Source organism: Diceros bicornis, chromosome 15, assembly GCF_020826845.1.
Source record: "Diceros bicornis minor isolate mBicDic1 chromosome 15, mDicBic1.mat.cur, whole genome shotgun sequence".
Classification (NCBI taxonomy): Eukaryota; Metazoa; Chordata; class Mammalia; order Perissodactyla; family Rhinocerotidae; genus Diceros; species Diceros bicornis.
In genome coordinates, this window is record NC_080754.1 from 5,940,239 (window position 1) to 5,957,667 (window position 17,429).

The 17,429-nt window shown below is 34.6% G+C and overlaps 2 protein-coding genes across 5 annotated transcripts in view; both read right to left on the minus strand.

Moving 5' to 3' along the window:
- Window positions 1-10,590, minus strand: part of IMPG2 (interphotoreceptor matrix proteoglycan 2) — a 72,845-nt gene extending 62,255 nt beyond the window's left edge. Inside the window, exons 1-2 of the mRNA XM_058555709.1 lie at window positions 10,399-10,590; window positions 9,697-9,945 (exon numbers count right to left, since the gene is read on the minus strand). Coding sequence (XP_058411692.1) covers window positions 9,697-9,945; window positions 10,399-10,483 — 334 coding nt within the window. The 5' untranslated portion in view covers window positions 10,484-10,590. The remainder of the gene's footprint in view (window positions 1-9,696; window positions 9,946-10,398) is intronic.
- Window positions 10,591-12,883: 2,293 nt separating this feature from the next.
- Window positions 12,884-17,429, minus strand: part of SENP7 (SUMO specific peptidase 7) — a 136,591-nt gene continuing 132,045 nt past the window's right edge. For all 4 annotated transcript variants that reach the window (XM_058555706.1, XM_058555705.1, XM_058555704.1 and 1 more), the window contains 2 exons: window positions 16,998-17,148; window positions 12,884-14,716 (listed from right to left, as the gene is read on the minus strand). In XM_058555706.1, coding sequence (XP_058411689.1) covers window positions 14,579-14,716; window positions 16,998-17,148 — 289 coding nt within the window. In that variant the 3' untranslated portion in view covers window positions 12,884-14,578. The remainder of the gene's footprint in view (window positions 14,717-16,997; window positions 17,149-17,429) is intronic.

Below are 17,429 nucleotides of genomic sequence, written 5' to 3' on the forward strand. Positions count from 1 at the left end.
GGCAAACAAAAGAAAGCAGGTGTTGCCATACTTATACCACACGAAGCAAACTTCAAGATAAGAAAGATAATGAGAGACAAAGAGAGCCAATATATAACGATAAAAAGGACACTCCACCAAGAAGACATATCACTTATAACTATATATGCACCCAACACAGGAGCACCAAAGTACATAAAGCAACTATTAACAAACCTAAAAGGAGATATTAACAACAACACAATAATAGTAGGGGATCTTAACACCCTACTTACATCAATGGACAGATCATCAGACAGAAAGTAAATAAGGAAACAGTGGACTTAAACGAAAAACTAGACAAGATGGACTTAATAAATATACATAGAGCACTCCATCCAAACACAGCAGATTACACATTCTTCACAAGAGCACATGGAACATTTGCAAGGATAGACCATATTCTGGGAAACAAGGCAAACCTCTATAAATTTAAGAAGACTGAAATCATAACAAGCATCTTTTCTGACCATAATGCTATGAAACTGGAAATCAACCACCAGAAAAAAAACTTGGAAAGTGACAAAGATGTGGAGACTAAACAACATGCTACTGAACAACCAATGGATCATTGAAGAAATTAAAGGAGAAATCAAAAAATATCTGGAGACAAATGAAAATGAAAATACACCATACCAACTCATATGGGATGCAGCTAAAGCAGTCCTGAGAGGGAAACTCATAGCAATATAGGCCCACCTTACAAACAAGAAAAATCCCAAATAACCAACCTTAAACTATACTTAACAGAACTAGAAAAAGAAGAACAAACAAAGCCCAAAGGTAGCAGAAGGAGGGAAATAATAAAATTAGAGCAGAAATAAATGAAATTGAAACAAAAAAACAGTAGAAAGAATCAATGAAACTAGGAGCTGGTTCTTTGAGAAGATAAACAAAATTGACAAACCCTTAGCCAGGTTCACAAAGAAAAAAAGAGAAAAGGCTCAAATAAACAAAATTAGAAATGAAAGACGAGAAATTACAACATACACCACAGAAATACAAAGGATTATAAGAGAATACTATGAAAAACTCTATATGCCAACAAATTGAACAATCTAGAAGAAATGGATAAATTCTTAGACTCACAACATCCCAAAACTGAATCAAGAAGAAATAGAGAATCTGAATAGACCAATCACAAGTAAAGAGATGGAAACAGTAATCAAAAACCTCCCAAAAAATAAAAGTCCAGGACCAGATGGTTTCTCTGGAGAATTTTACCAAACATTCAAAGAAGATTTAATACCTATCCTCTCAAATTATTCCAAAAAGAGGAAGATGAAACACTTCCTAACACATTCTATGAGGCCAACATCATCCTGATACCAAAGTCAGACAATGACAACACAAAAAAGGAAAATTACAGGCCAATATCGCTGATGAACATAGATGTAAAAATCCTCAACAAAATATTGGCAAACAGAATACAGCATTACATTAAAAAGATCATATACCATGATCAAGCAATACCAGGGACACACGGATGGTTCAACATCCAGAAATCAACCAATGTGATACACCACATTAACAAAACGAGGAATAAAAACCACATGATCATCTCAATAGATGCAGAGAAAGCATTTGACAAGATCCAACATCCATTTATGATAAAAACTCTCAACAAAATGGGTATAGAAGAAAAGTACCTTAACATAATAAAGGCCATATATGACACCCACAGCCAACATCATACTCAATGGGGAAAAACTGAAAGCCATCCCTCTGAAAACAGGGATAAGACAAGAGTGCCCACTCTTGCCACTCTTACTCAACACAGTACTGGAGATTTTTGCCACAGCAATTAGGCAAGAAAAAGGAATAAAAGGAATCCAAACAGGCAAGGAAGAATTGAAATTCTCACTGTTTGCAGACATGATTTTATATATAGAAAACCCTAAAGGATCCATTGGAAAATTATTAGAAATAATCAACAACTAGAACAAAGTTGCTGGTACAAAATCTACTTACAAAAATCAGTTGCATTTCTATACTCTAACAACAAACTAACAGAAAAAGAACTCAAAAAGACAATCCCATTTACAATCACAACAAAAAGAATAAAGTATGTAGGAATAAATTTAACCAAGGAGGTGAAAGACCTATACACTGAAAACTATAAGACATTATTGAAAGAAATCGACAATGACATAAAGAAATGGAAAGACATCCCATGCATATGAATTGGAAGAATAAACATAGTTAAAATGTCCATACTACCTAAAGCAATCTACAGATTCAATGCAATCCCAATCAGAATCCCAATGACATTCTTCATGGAAATAGAACAAAGAATACTAAAATTCATATGGGGCAACAAAAGACCCCAAATAGCTAAAGCAATCCTAAGAAAAAAGAACGAAGCTGGAGACATCACAATCCCTGACTTCAAAATATACTACAAAGCTATAATAATTAAAACAGCATAGTACTGGTACAAAAACAGACACACAGATCAATGAAACAGAATTCAAAGCCCAGGAATAAAACCACACATCTATGGACAGCCAATTTTTGACAAAGGAGCTAAGAACATACAATGGAGAAAGGAAAGCCTCTTCAATAAATAGTGCTGGGAAAACTGGATAGCCACATGCAAAAGAATGAAAGTAGACCATCTTCTTTCTCCATACACAAAAATTAACTCAAAATGGATCGAAGACTTGAAAGTAAGACCTGAAACTATAAAACTCCTGGAAGAAAATATAGGCAGTACTCTCTCTGACGTTGGTCATAGAGGGATCTTTTCAAATTCCATGTCTACACGGACAAGGGAAACAAAAGAAAAAATAAATAAGTGGGACTTCATCAGACTAAAGAGCTTCTGCAAGGCAAATGAAACCAGAATCACAACGAAAAGACAACCCGCCAGCTGGGAGAAAGTATTTGCAAAGCATATATCCAATAAGGGGTTATTCTCCATAATATCTAAAGAACTCACACAACTGAACAACAAAAAAACAAACAACTCCATCAAAAAATGAGCAGAGAATATGAACAGACATTTTTCCAAGGAAGATGTATAGATGGCCAATAGGCACATGAAAAGATGTTCAACATCACTAATCATCAGGGAAATGCAAATCAAAAGTACACTAAGATATCACCTTACACCCTTTAGAATAGCTATAATCACCGAGACAAAAAATAACAAATGTTGGAGAGGTTGTGGAGAAAAGGGAACCCTCATTCACTGCTAGATGGGAATGAAAACTGGTGCAGCCTCTATGGAAAACACTATGGAGATTCCTCAAACAATTAAAAATAGAAATACCTTCTGATCCAGCTATCCCACTACTGGGTATCTATCCAAAGAACGTGAAATCAACAATCCAAAGAGGTTTATGCACCCCATGTTCCTTGCAGCATTATTCACCATAGCCAAGAAGTGAAAGCAACCCAAGTGTCCCTCGACTGATGATTGGATAAAGGAGATGTGGTATATATATACTACTCAGCCATAAAAAAAGACAAAATCATCCCATTTGCAACAACATGGATGGACCTGGAGGGTATTATGTTAAGCAAAATAAGCCAGACAGAGAAAGACAAACACCGCATGATTTCACTCATATGTGGAAGATAAACTAACACACGGACAGAGAGAAGAGGTTGGTGGTTACCTGGCGGAAGGGGTTAGAGGTGGGCACAAGGGGTGAAGGCATGCATTTATATGGTGACTGACAAACAATAATGTACAACTAAAAGTTCACAATGATATAAACTATTATGATATCAATAAAAAAAAAAGATGTGGAAAAATCAGAAACCTCATACCCTGCTGGCGGGAATGTAAAACATTGCAGCTACTTTGGAAAATGATCTGGCAGTTCCTCCTGCGGCTAACATACAGTTACCATATGACCCCAAAATTCTACCGCTAGTTATATACCCTATTTTGCCTAGAAGTAGACCTGTTCAGAAGTCCCATTCTTGTCAAACAATTTTCATGTAGCCTTTAGTTACTGCTGAAGATGACTTTCTATTTTTGAGAAGATAACTAATCTACAAATGCCTCTCTTCTGGCAGAGAAAACCTGTGCTGGTGGAGGAAGGGAAAACGTGATGACAATATTCTAAAGAAGGAAATGCCAGCATTTAATTTGTCTGTAATCCTGTTACTAGGGCTCAGGCTGTGCGTCTTAACCAGTACATAGAAATCCAGAATGGAGCAAAGTCTTTTTTTACAGTAATATATTTTCCTTTCAGAATCATGGAGCACAAAGCATATGGAACAGTCAATTTGGTGCAATAAGGCAAGAAAAACAAATAAAAGGCATATAAATTGGAAGATAAGAAATAAAACTATCTTTATTTGCACATGAAATAATCATCTATGTAGAAAACTCTAAGGAATACACAAAAAAGATAATAAACTAATAAGTGAGTTTAGCAAAGTTAGAGAATAAAAGGTCAATATGCAAAACTCAGTTTTGCAAGGAACAATCGGAAATTAAATGTTTTAAATACCGTTAACAATAGCATGAAAAAAAGTGAAATAGATAAATCTAATTAAAAGATGTGAGACCTATACACTGAAAATTACAAAACATTGCTGAGAGAAATTGAAGAAGACCTAAATAAACAGAGGGATATATATGTTCATCAATTAAAAGACTCAATATTGTCAAGATGATAATTCCCAAATTGATCCATAAGCTCAACACAATTCCAATAAAAATCCCAGCAGCCTTTTTTGTACAAATTGGCAAGCTGATGCCAATATTTACATGGAAGACAAAGTACCTAGCATAACCAAACAAATTTGAAAAAGAAGAACAAAGTTGAGGAAGTTACACTATCTGATTCAAAGACTTATTATAAAGCTAAAAGTAATCAAGACAGTACGGTATTGGTATAAAAATAGACAAAGAGATCAGTGGAAGAGAATGAAGACTGAAGAAACAGACCCACCATAACAGAAGATTGATTTTCAACAAAGGTACAAAGTCAAGAAAGAATAATCTTTTTAAAAAACGGTGCTGGAACAACAGCTATGCATATGCAAAAAATTTAACTTTGATCCATATATTCTTTTTTTTGTTTTTTTAATTTTTTGTTTATTGCAGTAACATTGGTTTATAACATTGTAAAAATTTCAGGTGTACATCATTGTACTTCTATTTCTGCATGGACTACATCATGTTCACCACCAAAATACTAATTACAACCCATCACCACACACATGTGCCGAATCATCCCTTTCACCCTCCTCCCTCCCCCTTTCCCCTCTGGTAACCACCAATCCAATCTCTGTCCCTATGTGTTTGTTTATTGTTGTTATTATCTACTACTTAATGAAGGAAATCATACGGTATTTGACCTTCTCCCTCTGACTTATTTCATTTTGCATTATACCCTCAATGTCCATCCATGTTGTCACAAATGGCTGGATTTCATCGTTTCTTATGGCTGAGTAGTATTCCATTGTGTATATATACCACATCTTCTTTATCCATTGGTCCCTTGATGGGCACTTAGGTTGCTTCCAAGTCTTGGCTATTGTGAATAACGCTGCAATGAACACAGGGGTGCATGTACCTTTACAAATTGGTGTTTTCAAGTTCTTTGGATAAATACCCAACAGTGGAATAGCTGGATCATATGGTAGTTCTAGCCTTGATTTTTTGAGGAATCTCCATACTGTTTTCCATAGTGGCTGCACCAGTTTGCACTCCCACCAGCAGTGTACGAGAGTTCCCTTCTCTCCACATCCTCTCCAACACATATTATTTTCTGTCTTGTTAATTATAGCCATTCTGACGGGCGTGAGGTGACATCTCATTGTAGTTTTGATTTGCATTTCCCTGATAGTTAGTGATTTTGAACATCTTTTCATGTGTCTGTTGGCCATCTGTATATCTTCTTTGGAGAAATGTCTGTTCAGGCCTTTTGCCCATTTTTTAATTGGGTTGGTAGTTTTTTTGTTGGTGAGATGCATGAGTTCTTTACATATTTTGGAGATTAAGCCCTTATCAGATGTATGGTTTGCAAATATCTTCTCCCAATTGTTAGGTTGTCTTTTCGTTTTGTTGATGGTTTCCTTTGCTGTGCAGAAGCTTTTTAGTTTGATGTAGTCCCATTTGTTTATTTTTTCTATTGTTTCTCTTGCCCGGTCAGATGTGGTGTTTGAAAAGATGTTGCTAAGACCGATGTTGAAGAGCGTACTGCCTATGTTTTCTTCTAGAAGTTTCATAGTTTCAGGTCTTACATTCAAGTCTTTAATCCATCTGGAGTTAATTTTTGTGCATGGTGTAAGGTAAGGGTCTACTTTCATTTTTTTGTATGTGGCTATCCAGTTTTCCCAACACCATTTGTTGAAGAGACTTTCTTTTCCCCATTGTATGTTCTTGGCTCCTTTGTCAAAGATTAGCTGTCCATAGATGTGTGGGTTTATTTCTGGGCTTTCGATTCTATTCCATTGATCTGTGTGTCTGTTTTTGTGCCAGTACCATGCTGTTTTGGTTACTATAGCTTTGTAGTATATTTTGAAATCAGGGAGTATGATACCTCCAGCTTTGTTCTTTTTTCTCAGGATTCCTTTAGCTATTCGGGGTTGATCCATATATTCTTGATACAAAAATTAATCCAAAGTAGATCATAGACCTAAATATAAAACCCAAAACTTATAAAGCTTCTACAGGAAAAGACAGGAGATTATCTTTGTGACTTTGGGTTAGGCAAACTTAGATCTAACACCAAAAGCAAGTAAGCATGATCCAAAAAAACCTGATAAATTGGACTTATCAAAATGTAAAACTTCTGTTCCTCAAAAGACATTATGAAGAAAATAAACGGACAGCCACACATTGGGAAAAATGTATGCAAAACATATCTGACAAAGAATTTGTATTTAGAATATATTAAGAACTCTTACAACTCAATAATAAGACAAACATCCCAATTAATTTTTAAATGAGCAAAATATTTGAACAGACTCTTCATCAAAAAAGATGTATGAATGGCAAATGAGAGCAGGAAAAAGGTGCTCAACATCATTAGTCATTAGTCCTTAATAAAATGCAAATTAAAACCACAATAAGATATCACTGCATACCCACTAGAATGGTTACAGTTAAAAAAGACTGACTGACTATACCAAGTCTTGCAAGGATGTGGATAAACTGGAATCCTAACACACTGCTGGTGGTACCACTACACTGGAAAACAGTTTGGCAATTTCTTTAAAAGTTAAACATACACCTATCATGTAACCCAGCATTCCACTCCTATTAACTAGTAGAAATTAAAACAAATGTTCACACAAAAACTTGTACAGTAATGTTCCTGACAGCTTTCTTCATAATCACCAATAACTAAAAACAATCCAAATACCCCAAAATGTGGTATATCCATAAAATGGATTACTACCAAACAATAAAAGGTAACAAACTATTGATACACAAAAAAATTATGGATGAGTCTCAAAATAATTACACTGAGTGAAAGACCCCAGACAAAAAAGAGTACATAGTATGATTACATTTGTATACACAAGTGTAGAGAATGCAAATAATACACAGCGATAGAAAGCAGATCAGTGGTTGCCTCAGTCCTGGGGTCAAGGGAGGTGCTGAGGGAGGGAGGGATTACAAAGGCGCATGAGAAAAATGTTTGAGGTGATTGATAAATTCATTATTTCAATTGTAGTGATGATTTCAAGGGTAAACACACTTGTCAAAATGAATCAAACTGCATACTTTAAATATGTGCAGTTTAAAATCCATCAAGGTATACCTTAATAAAGCTATATTTTAAAAGGCCCAACTATTAACATGATTTAAAAAAAAATAGGGAGGATACTATTAATTACATTCTACTCCAAGCACCCTAAATATCTACTTAATTTTATGAATCAATAGTTAAATGCAGTTGCTTCTTGCTTAAATGGAGAATTTTTCAAATTTGTTACGCGAACTAACAATTGATGCCAAATTCTCTATGAAAGAAAAATTGGCAAACCATTAGATTGAATTAGGTCGGTGGAAAGAGCTAAGATCCTTGGTTGGACATTGAGTAGATCTCCCCCTCCAATTTCCAAACATTTGGCTCTAAGGGCATAATCCAATTATCTCTTCAAAATCAAGACCTATGTTGAAATATCCATTTTTCATTATTTTCAAAAACATAACAATTGAAATATTTCCCTTTACCATAACAGTAACAGCTATACAACACTGTTACAATCTTGATGTGCTGAGCCAACCCTTTCAGCTTGATGAGGTCCCTTTCCAACGATCCCATTCATAGCATCTATATTTTAAAGTCAATTATTCTAAGAATGCTTTATTTTTCTTTTTGTTGGCTTCTTTTTCAATAGTTATCTCTTGAATTTATAAACACAAGAGCAAAGCAATTAAAAGGCATAACCACATTCCTTAAATGACTGGTTATTTCCTCTTCGCTGTTTAACCAGCAACTATCTAGATATTCTGATCTATTTTAAAATAATACAAAGTAAAAATCCAGGTAGGAGAAATCCTATTTTGATAAATTAAAAGCTGTCATTCTCATTCATCTTCAGTTCCTTTATTCTCTTCCCACTCTCCTCAGAATTTGCCACTTCTGGCATATGCCCTGTACACACAAAAGGGCAGGTCAATCGATTTTCATTTAAAAAGTAAAAGGAAACCTTATTGCTTAGTAATGTTTGATAGCCCCCAAATACAATCAAGATATACATAAACATACTCCAAAAAAAAAAGATGCTAATACACTGTGCCACTTCAACAAACAAAAAAATCAAATAAAAACACTTGCTTTGGTGAGGGAGGAAGAGAAGAAGGACAAGATAGAGGAAAATAAAGAAGGAGAAGATATAAGTTGCAGCTCAGACTGAAGGTTCCTATAGCCCAGAGTCTGGAAAGTAGTAAGTGCTCAATAAACATTTTTTGAGTAAACACATGAAGGAATGAGCCTGATTTCACTATCATTCCATCATCTATCTTGACTTCAGTTTACTAGCATCACATCCAGATTATGGTTTTTTATTGGCTCTCGAGCAGCAAAAAGCAAAGTTTGGGAATCCTCCAAATATCTAAGGGACATACTATGGTCAGTTAAGCAAATTTGGTTAGTAAATATAAGAAACAGAGAATGAATTCACAAAATGAAAAGATCAAGGATAATATTGTTTAACTAAAAATAAAATCAAATCCTAGTTTTGGTGCTTTAGGGTTCATTGTGAGAAGTGCCATCATTTTAGATGTAAAAAGTTTTATGCGTACCAACTAGAGAGTAACAAGCATGAATCTGTAAATGTCTAAACTATAAAATACAGAAATTGATGTTTTCATGTATATAAAATAACTAATTAGCCAAATAGGTAAGTAAACCTTGGTAAATATATTTTGTGGGTATATTTAGGCAATATATAATATACTAGGTAATGAAGAAGTAAAAATTTTAATTAATTTACCCAGTAACATAAACAGGTATTTTTGACGTGCTTAAAAGATTTAAACCATTTTCTCTCTTAAAATAATGTAAACTTTCTTCTGAAGTCATATGATTATTATACTCTTAGCAAGTCATTTTTCCATAGCTAGTAGAAAGATAATGTTTGGCTCAGTCTCTGTCCAAATTAACACAAACTTTGAATTATAATGAGATAGAACAAATGCCTTAGAACTATGTTTGAATTTCATCATGGAGCCCAAGGGTTTGGGTGTTTGCTTACCTCGGACTTTAAAATATTTCACATGGTTTGCCACAGCCTCTGAAACACTTTCATCTGGGCAGATTTTCACACCATTAGGAAACAGAGATCGCCTTCTTCTGAGCAACCACTGTCTCTCGGCTTCTCTGTGGTCCAGAGGTCCTCTCTTTTCAGTTGATAGAGAAGGGTCTGTGGATTCCGAGTCAGTCAGGAGAAAAGAAACTGCACTCCTGGGTTCTTGGATCTCTTCTGAAGGTAAGTAGGTTTGTGCTACAGAGTGAAAGTATAAACAAGGCTTCTGATGATGAATGAGGATACAGCATGAAAGGTAATAAACAAAAACTACATTTGTGCCATTTGGATTTTGCAGTCAATGCTCAGATTATAGACATGCACGCCTAAGGAGAGGAGGAGTGAAGCGTTCAATCTTTTCTCCATTTAATTCCTGCTCCTTTATTTCAAGATCGTTAGCTATCGCATCAAATGTATATCCAACGTCAGCACAAGAAATAAGAGGAAGTAAGGTTTGAACCAGGAAATACTAATGAAGAGAAAAACCAAAATTATTGGAGAGATTTTAAGACAGTTTAAATGAAGCAATATCAAAGATTAATATAGTATTTGATTCAATTTCTTACAGTAGTCATATCAAATAATGCTATTTTTAGAGAGACTATACTACAGATACAAAGAAAGATAAAATCAATATAGATTTTTAAATACCTGTTAATGATGGAAGGTTTCCTTCTATCAGGACAAATATCAAAATACCCAGAGAAATCTTCCCAAAATGAGGAAACATAATCATCTAGGCCAAAATCAAAGGAATGAGGAGAGGCCAAAATCCTTAATTGAGCACCCAAATCCTTGAAACTTCCAACAACAAATTGTTTCAGGAAAGGTCTAACATTTAAAAGTTTGAGAATTGACAACCATTCCAAAACCATGATAAATTAGCTTAAATAAAAATGGTGTCCTTTCAAAGGACCTCTCTCACTTCCTTTCTGAAATAACCAGCATGCTATGAAGGCGGGAGAGATAAGCTAATTAGAACAGATGGGGAGAGACAATTTCTTTAATCTAGCCAGCTAAGCTCTTTACTAACACTCTCCCTGCCTTTAAAAAGCAGTCCACTTAAAAATAGTATGTTTCACTTACAATTCACTGAGTTTTACACTTTTTCTGAATCTATTACTCGAACTTGATAGATTCACATGTTCTCTGGGTTCTTCTAGGGCCTATGATTTGTGAGCATAAAATGCCCAAACTGACTATACCTATCTACTTCAGAAATACCGAGCTACGTACAAAACCAGTTTTCTCGGAGTTGTTTGTTTTTGTAATAACGCTACTGTCTTCTAAATTTCCTTTCTTGATAAAAAATTTGAAAATCTTTCACTATAACAACTTACCATGTCTTCTTCCCTATCTATAAAATGAGATAGGAATAGTAAAGCTAACTCGTGGTAGAGCTGTTGTGAAGATTAGTTAAATGCTTAGAATAGTGCCTGGCACTCACTAAGCATACAATATAAATGACAGCTATGTGATAATAACTGCATTGCTTAATTTGCTATGAGACGGGAGGCCCAATGTGTTTATCCACATAAGGAACTCCTAACCAAGAAAGGATATCCTTTACCACAATGGGACCAGATAAAATTCTTTGTAATAGGGCAGTTGTTGTTATCAAATAAACCTAGTAGAAAGCAATTAAAGTAGTCAAAATCCCTGTGGAAGCTAGGATTTACTATCAAATAGCAATGAATTTATATCTTATGTCATGTACCTCTGGGGAAGTTCTCTGAAAAAAAAATATTTTGTAAAGATCTAAAGCACATTTCTCTTCAGAATCCTAAACTAGTCCTGACCCTGATTTCTCTAGCCCCAAAAAGGATGCACTCAGTTGTAAGAGAAGAGACCACCTGGGCAGGTACAGACCACACCAGCGTAAGGAAGCCTCTTCCACACAGAACCACGTTTTTTTTTTTTTGCTGAGGAAGATTCACCTTGAGCTAACATCTGTGCCAATCTCCCTCTATTTCGTATGTGGGTCGCCACCACAGCATGGCCGCCACCAAGTGGTGTAGGTCCACGCCTGGGAACCAAACTCAGCGTGCTGAACTTAACCACTAGGCCATAGGGCCGGCCCCAGAACACGTGTTTTAACAGCCTCTGGGCAGTTCCCAAATTTTCCCAAGGACAAGGTCAGTTACAAGGGACTACAGAGGGAAACAAGGGCCTGGTCTTCCAGCAGGGTTTGATACGGAGCTGGTCAAGCAGGCCCACAGAGTATGCACGTCCACTCACAGTTCTCCCAGCCCACGCACAGCCCAATAATTAGACGTTGTTTTCACAATAAAAAAATATAGGATACAGATGACATTCCACATTTATCTTAGCTTCGTACGTTTCCAAAGAAACAGTATTGAAAGAAAGAAAACCCAAGATAATTTCCTGTGAAGAAAGGGCTTACACTTGGCGTTAAGCCAAAAGTAATTAAAGCATAAATGAATGATTTTATGACTAAAAAGTGGGTGATAATAGTGGGAAGAAGAGGACAGAATTTAGATTGGAACCAGATTAGAAAAGGGCTCTGTATAACAAGTCTAGACCTATTCTTCCCCTGAACATAAAAAGAAAAGAAGCTGATTTTAAGAGGTATTAAGCTAAGTCCTAGTTAAGTGATTGGATATCATTTAAAAAAAAAAAAAAACTACCTTTTTTTTTTAATCCCAAGAGTTATGAATTAAAAATAGTATTATCTTCTCTAGTAAGGCTTTCCCTATCCACCAACAACCCTCTTACTGCCTCCCTACCACCTCTCACTACCACACACACACACACACACACACACACACACACACAGGCTGAACTTCCTCCTGTGCTCTCAAAGAAACTCTATGATTGTTTTTACCAGAGAATATTAAAAATGTTCATATGTCCATTTCTCCCATTAAACCATAAATGACTCAGGAATAGGAGCTGTCGTTCAGTTTTTTGTACCTAGCAAATTGCCTCCTATGAGTAGATGCTCAAAAAATGTTCCCTGAACTGACAACCACATTAACTATATGCCTGTTAAAACAGGAAGAAAAATTAACCTAAGCATCATTTATATGATTTGTACTGGGTATCATACAATTTAAAATTTATTTCTAAGAATGGCTTACTTTTCTTAAGAAAAAAATTACACTTCAATTTAATGAATTGGAAAGGTTTAATATAAAATGTTGATATTCTTAAAGCATTATTTCCACATGATTTTAGGAAAATGAATTTTAAACAATCTTCAAAACATGATAAAGGACAGTGGTATCTTTGAAAAACATACAAACAAAAAAGTTAAGAAGTCAGAAGAAGGTGTAATATATACTTGCTTTCCCAAAATTAGATTTACAAAATAATTAATAGTCATCTAAAAAACTCCCCTCCTACACACACGCAAATTGGAAGTGAAACATGTAATTACAAGTATCTTTATAGGAAATCTCCAGAAGACAAAGCTCTTTAACAATATAAAGATGGTGACAAGATTAACAAAAACTTAAAGACACTGAGGCTTAACTGACCCCCTCAATTCACATGATTTTGAAATAAAATGTTCCAACTTTTAGCTTTATCTTAAACTGCCTTTGCTTCACTGCTTTAAATACAGTTACAATGTAAGTCCAGGAGAATGCTTAAAACAGAAGATTAAAACAATATTCTTAGAAAACATTTTTCTTATCTAAGAAAATACAATATAATTGTCCCCTCAAAATATTCCTGATAACATTAGAAGGTTGTGAAGTATTTAATCACATATAATACCACCATCATCACATGAATTCAAAACTGTTACCTGCACATATGCTGCATGGGGATCATAAGTCTCTAAAAACTACAATTTAAAAATATAAAAGCAATGAGAGCGATCTGGCTTTGCAGATGAATACTGGATACACAAAGCTATAAAATTATATATTGAGTTCTAATAATTAATAAATAAGACTTTGAGGGTATTTTTTTAATTAAAGTTATGAGGACACCAATTTTTCTTCTATACTTAACAGAAACCGTGTACATATATTCTGGGAAATCAGGATAGGATAGGAGTCAATATTTATATAGCTATACCTCAAATAAACTAAGTTGAGCTATATATGTAATTTTTAAAAACCTATTTTGGATAGCTAAAATTTTTTTGTTCCAAATTTCACTCTGAATGAATGAACTAAATTCTCAGATCCCCACATATGACATGAAAATAAACGGAAAGCAAATAACAATCAGAGCAGAGTAACAGTTCCATTTAGCAATTGAGAAAAATGAGCTGCGCTTTGAAAGAGTGAATTTTTATCATCTTCCTAACATGATGTCTTCTTTTACACTATACAGAAGGGATGCCGTAAATGGCATTTTCTGAAGCCTTCGTACTACATTATTTTTAAAAAAATACACAGTATTCATACTGCATGCTTGAGCTGCAAAGAATAGAATTACAATATAAAGTGACTTGTCAACAAACTTGACAAGCACTGGAGCTGGCACCAGGGAGGACCTAACTGCCCTCCACTCCTAGTTATGTGGAAGTACTGATCACAACGTTTCCTTATCTACAAAAACATTCCCACATTACATATGCAATTGCATAATCCAAGCATATTTAATCAGAAAAATATCAAATATTTATGAAATCTTAACTTCTATCTAATAAGTTTATCTATATCACTCCCATTTCCACTCCATCTATGAGATCCCAAAAACTCTAATAATATGTCTTATATAGTTTAAATAATATACAATGACTTATAAAACTACTGCAAGTTATTTTCTTCTCTGTGAGCTGGCTGACACAAATGCTGGTAAGCGGCTTTCCAGTAATCGTATGGAACATCTGTGTCATGGTTGTACAGATTAACTAGCTACTGCTGCCCTTCTGTTGCTGTAAATGAAGTTTCAAAATGAGCTCTCGAATATCTTCCCTTTTGGTCTTTATTACATGACGAGGAAACCATTTCTCCAAATGAATTGGAAGTTCAAAGTTAACAATAGGATCCTAATGAGAGAAAAGAAAAAAACACAATCACCTTAGTAGTATAATTCAAATTTGTTTTAATTTCATTTTTACAAGAAATGAGAAACTGCTAACTTTTTTTAAATAACAGCTTTACTGAGCTATAATTCACATACCATACTATTCACCTAAAGTATTCAACTGAATGGTTTTTAGTATATTCAGAGTTGTGCAACCATCACCACAATCAATTTTAGAACATTTCATTAAGTTGCTAATTTATGAACACCAAAATTAATACTGTTTGTTCTGCTACAACGTATGTTTATGTGAATTAGTGCAAACAGAATTAGTAAACAGAGAATGATTCAGTACAATGCAAAAGCCTGGTTGGTTTGAACATAACTTTTTACATGTTAATATTTTGAAACTATTAAAAAACAAAAAGAAAGCCTTAGCAGTAAATGAAGAATTTCAGATAAAAAACAGAAAATCCTGCAGAAGTGCCTTTTTAGTGCAAGAAATAGCCATGGCTTCAAGAATTGCTATATTTTCCACTATATTAAGCTTCACTGGGAAGTCACAAGTTGCACCTGCACAGACGTGTTTAAAAAAATAAATAACTGCTGAAGAAGGCTACCCCTGGATCATGTTTACAGGGTTGATGAAACTATCGAAAGCCAGACGTAAGGACTTACATCCTGAGGAAGGAATTAAGAGTTCCAGGGCATAAAGCTTAAAGGATGGACTTACTGTGACTCTAGGAGCAAACGTCAGTGGAGATTTAACTGTACAAGTATTTTCATTAGAATTACTGTTGTCTTTGTTAAGGTTTAGTTACAAAGTTCCACAAGTTTTAAGCGGTCTACTCCAAACCTATTTTTTTCAACCTAAGCTCTATTATATTAGTGCACCAATTTGTAAAATACAAGGTTTAATTTTTTGAGTTTTTCCCCCAGGAATCTTAAATGGTGCTACAATCTATATGAGATATATTCTACTAACTGGGGCTATATAAAGTAGAAATATGTAACAGACTCAGAATATGTTATGTAATAATATTATGTAATAAAAACAAAATCAAATCTCTGTGGAAAGCATATTAGACCAGAACTGTCACCCTATAATGAAGTTCCAGTGTGAAATAAAAAAGGAAAAAAAAAATCAACATAACATATTTAACAGTTTCCATAATATGCACCATCTTCGACAATATATTATCATTCCTCCCCAATTATACCAAAAGCTGTAATTGCATATTATAACTCTCATGTTTTGAAAGTACCTTTAAGGATTCTCCAAGCAAACTTCTGGTCAAAAATATCCTGCTCCTATACCCACTTCATAAATAAATAATACTGGTAATGACTGAAGTAACGAGCTGACAGTTCAAAAAGCAAAGAGTGGGGCCAGCCCCGTGGCTTAGAGGTTAAGTGCGTGTGCTCCGCTGCTGGTGGCCAGGGTTCGGATCCCAGGCGTGCACTGACGCACCACTTCTCCGGCCACGCTGAGGCCATGTCCCACATACAGCAACTAGAAGGATGTGCAGCTATGACATACAACTATCTACTGGGGCTTTGGGGGAAATAATTAATTAATTAATTAATTAAAATAAAAGCAAAGAGTGATTTCTAGCTATTTAGAATTCTACTTTGATACTGCTACAGTTCCTATAGTCTCTGATGAGCTAGAAAATAACACCCATGCTTGTCATTGTACTTATCTAGTTTATGGTTTTTTAAGCTTCTTGATATATCAGTCTTTTTGTTTTGAAAATTTTTCTTCAAATTTGTGTCTGCCTTAATCTCCTTTCTCCCCTCAATCCTTCTGGAACTCCAATTACATATAAATTAGACTTTTTGACTATATCACATTTGTCTTTTATGCTCTGTTCTCTTCTTTACATTCTTTTTTCTCTCTGAGCTACAATTGGATACTTTCTATTATGCTTTTTTAAGTTCTCTAATCCTGTATTCTGCTGTATCCAGTCTGCTATTAAACCCATACAATAAGTTCTTAATTTCATATATATCATTATGCATTTTCAGCTCTAGAATGTCCACTTGATTTTTTTTTTTTAGTAGATTCTCTCTCTTCATCCATTTTGTCCATCTTTGACTATTTTCTCTAACACACTAGTCAAATTATTTTAAAGTTCTTATTTGCTAACTCCAATATCTGGATTATATGTGGTTCTATTTCTCTTTTCTTTATCTTTCTTTCTTGATTACCTGTAACATTTTCCTGCTTCTTTGCTTGCCCAGTAATTCGTGACTGTATGCTGGTAATTGCGAATAAAAAACTTATTTATATCTTTACATACCTTAAAGAAGCTTTCCACATATTGCAGTAAATATACTCCACAATCACTGCTATTATCTTGTTTAGGAACTTTAGGGCATAGGTCCACCATGTTTGTTTTGCTGAATTCACGATGAGTTTTTCGTTTAACTTCCCACTCTACCTCTAAATACCTTAAATCATCAAAAAATAGAGTGACTCAAGTAGAAATCTCTGCCAGACGTGTTGCCTTAAGCCAAATTTCCAAAGACTGAACTTTAACAGTACAAATTATAATACGTGAGGCTTACAGAGTGCTACTTTAAAGAAAATCATCTGAATTTCAAACTAAAAGCTAGACTTTTTTCAACAAGTCAACTTACACAACTTATATACATCAAGTCATTTATATTACAAAGTAAACTAACAAATTATTTTAAAACTTTAGTTGCTAGATTTTTCCAGGTCCTAGAGT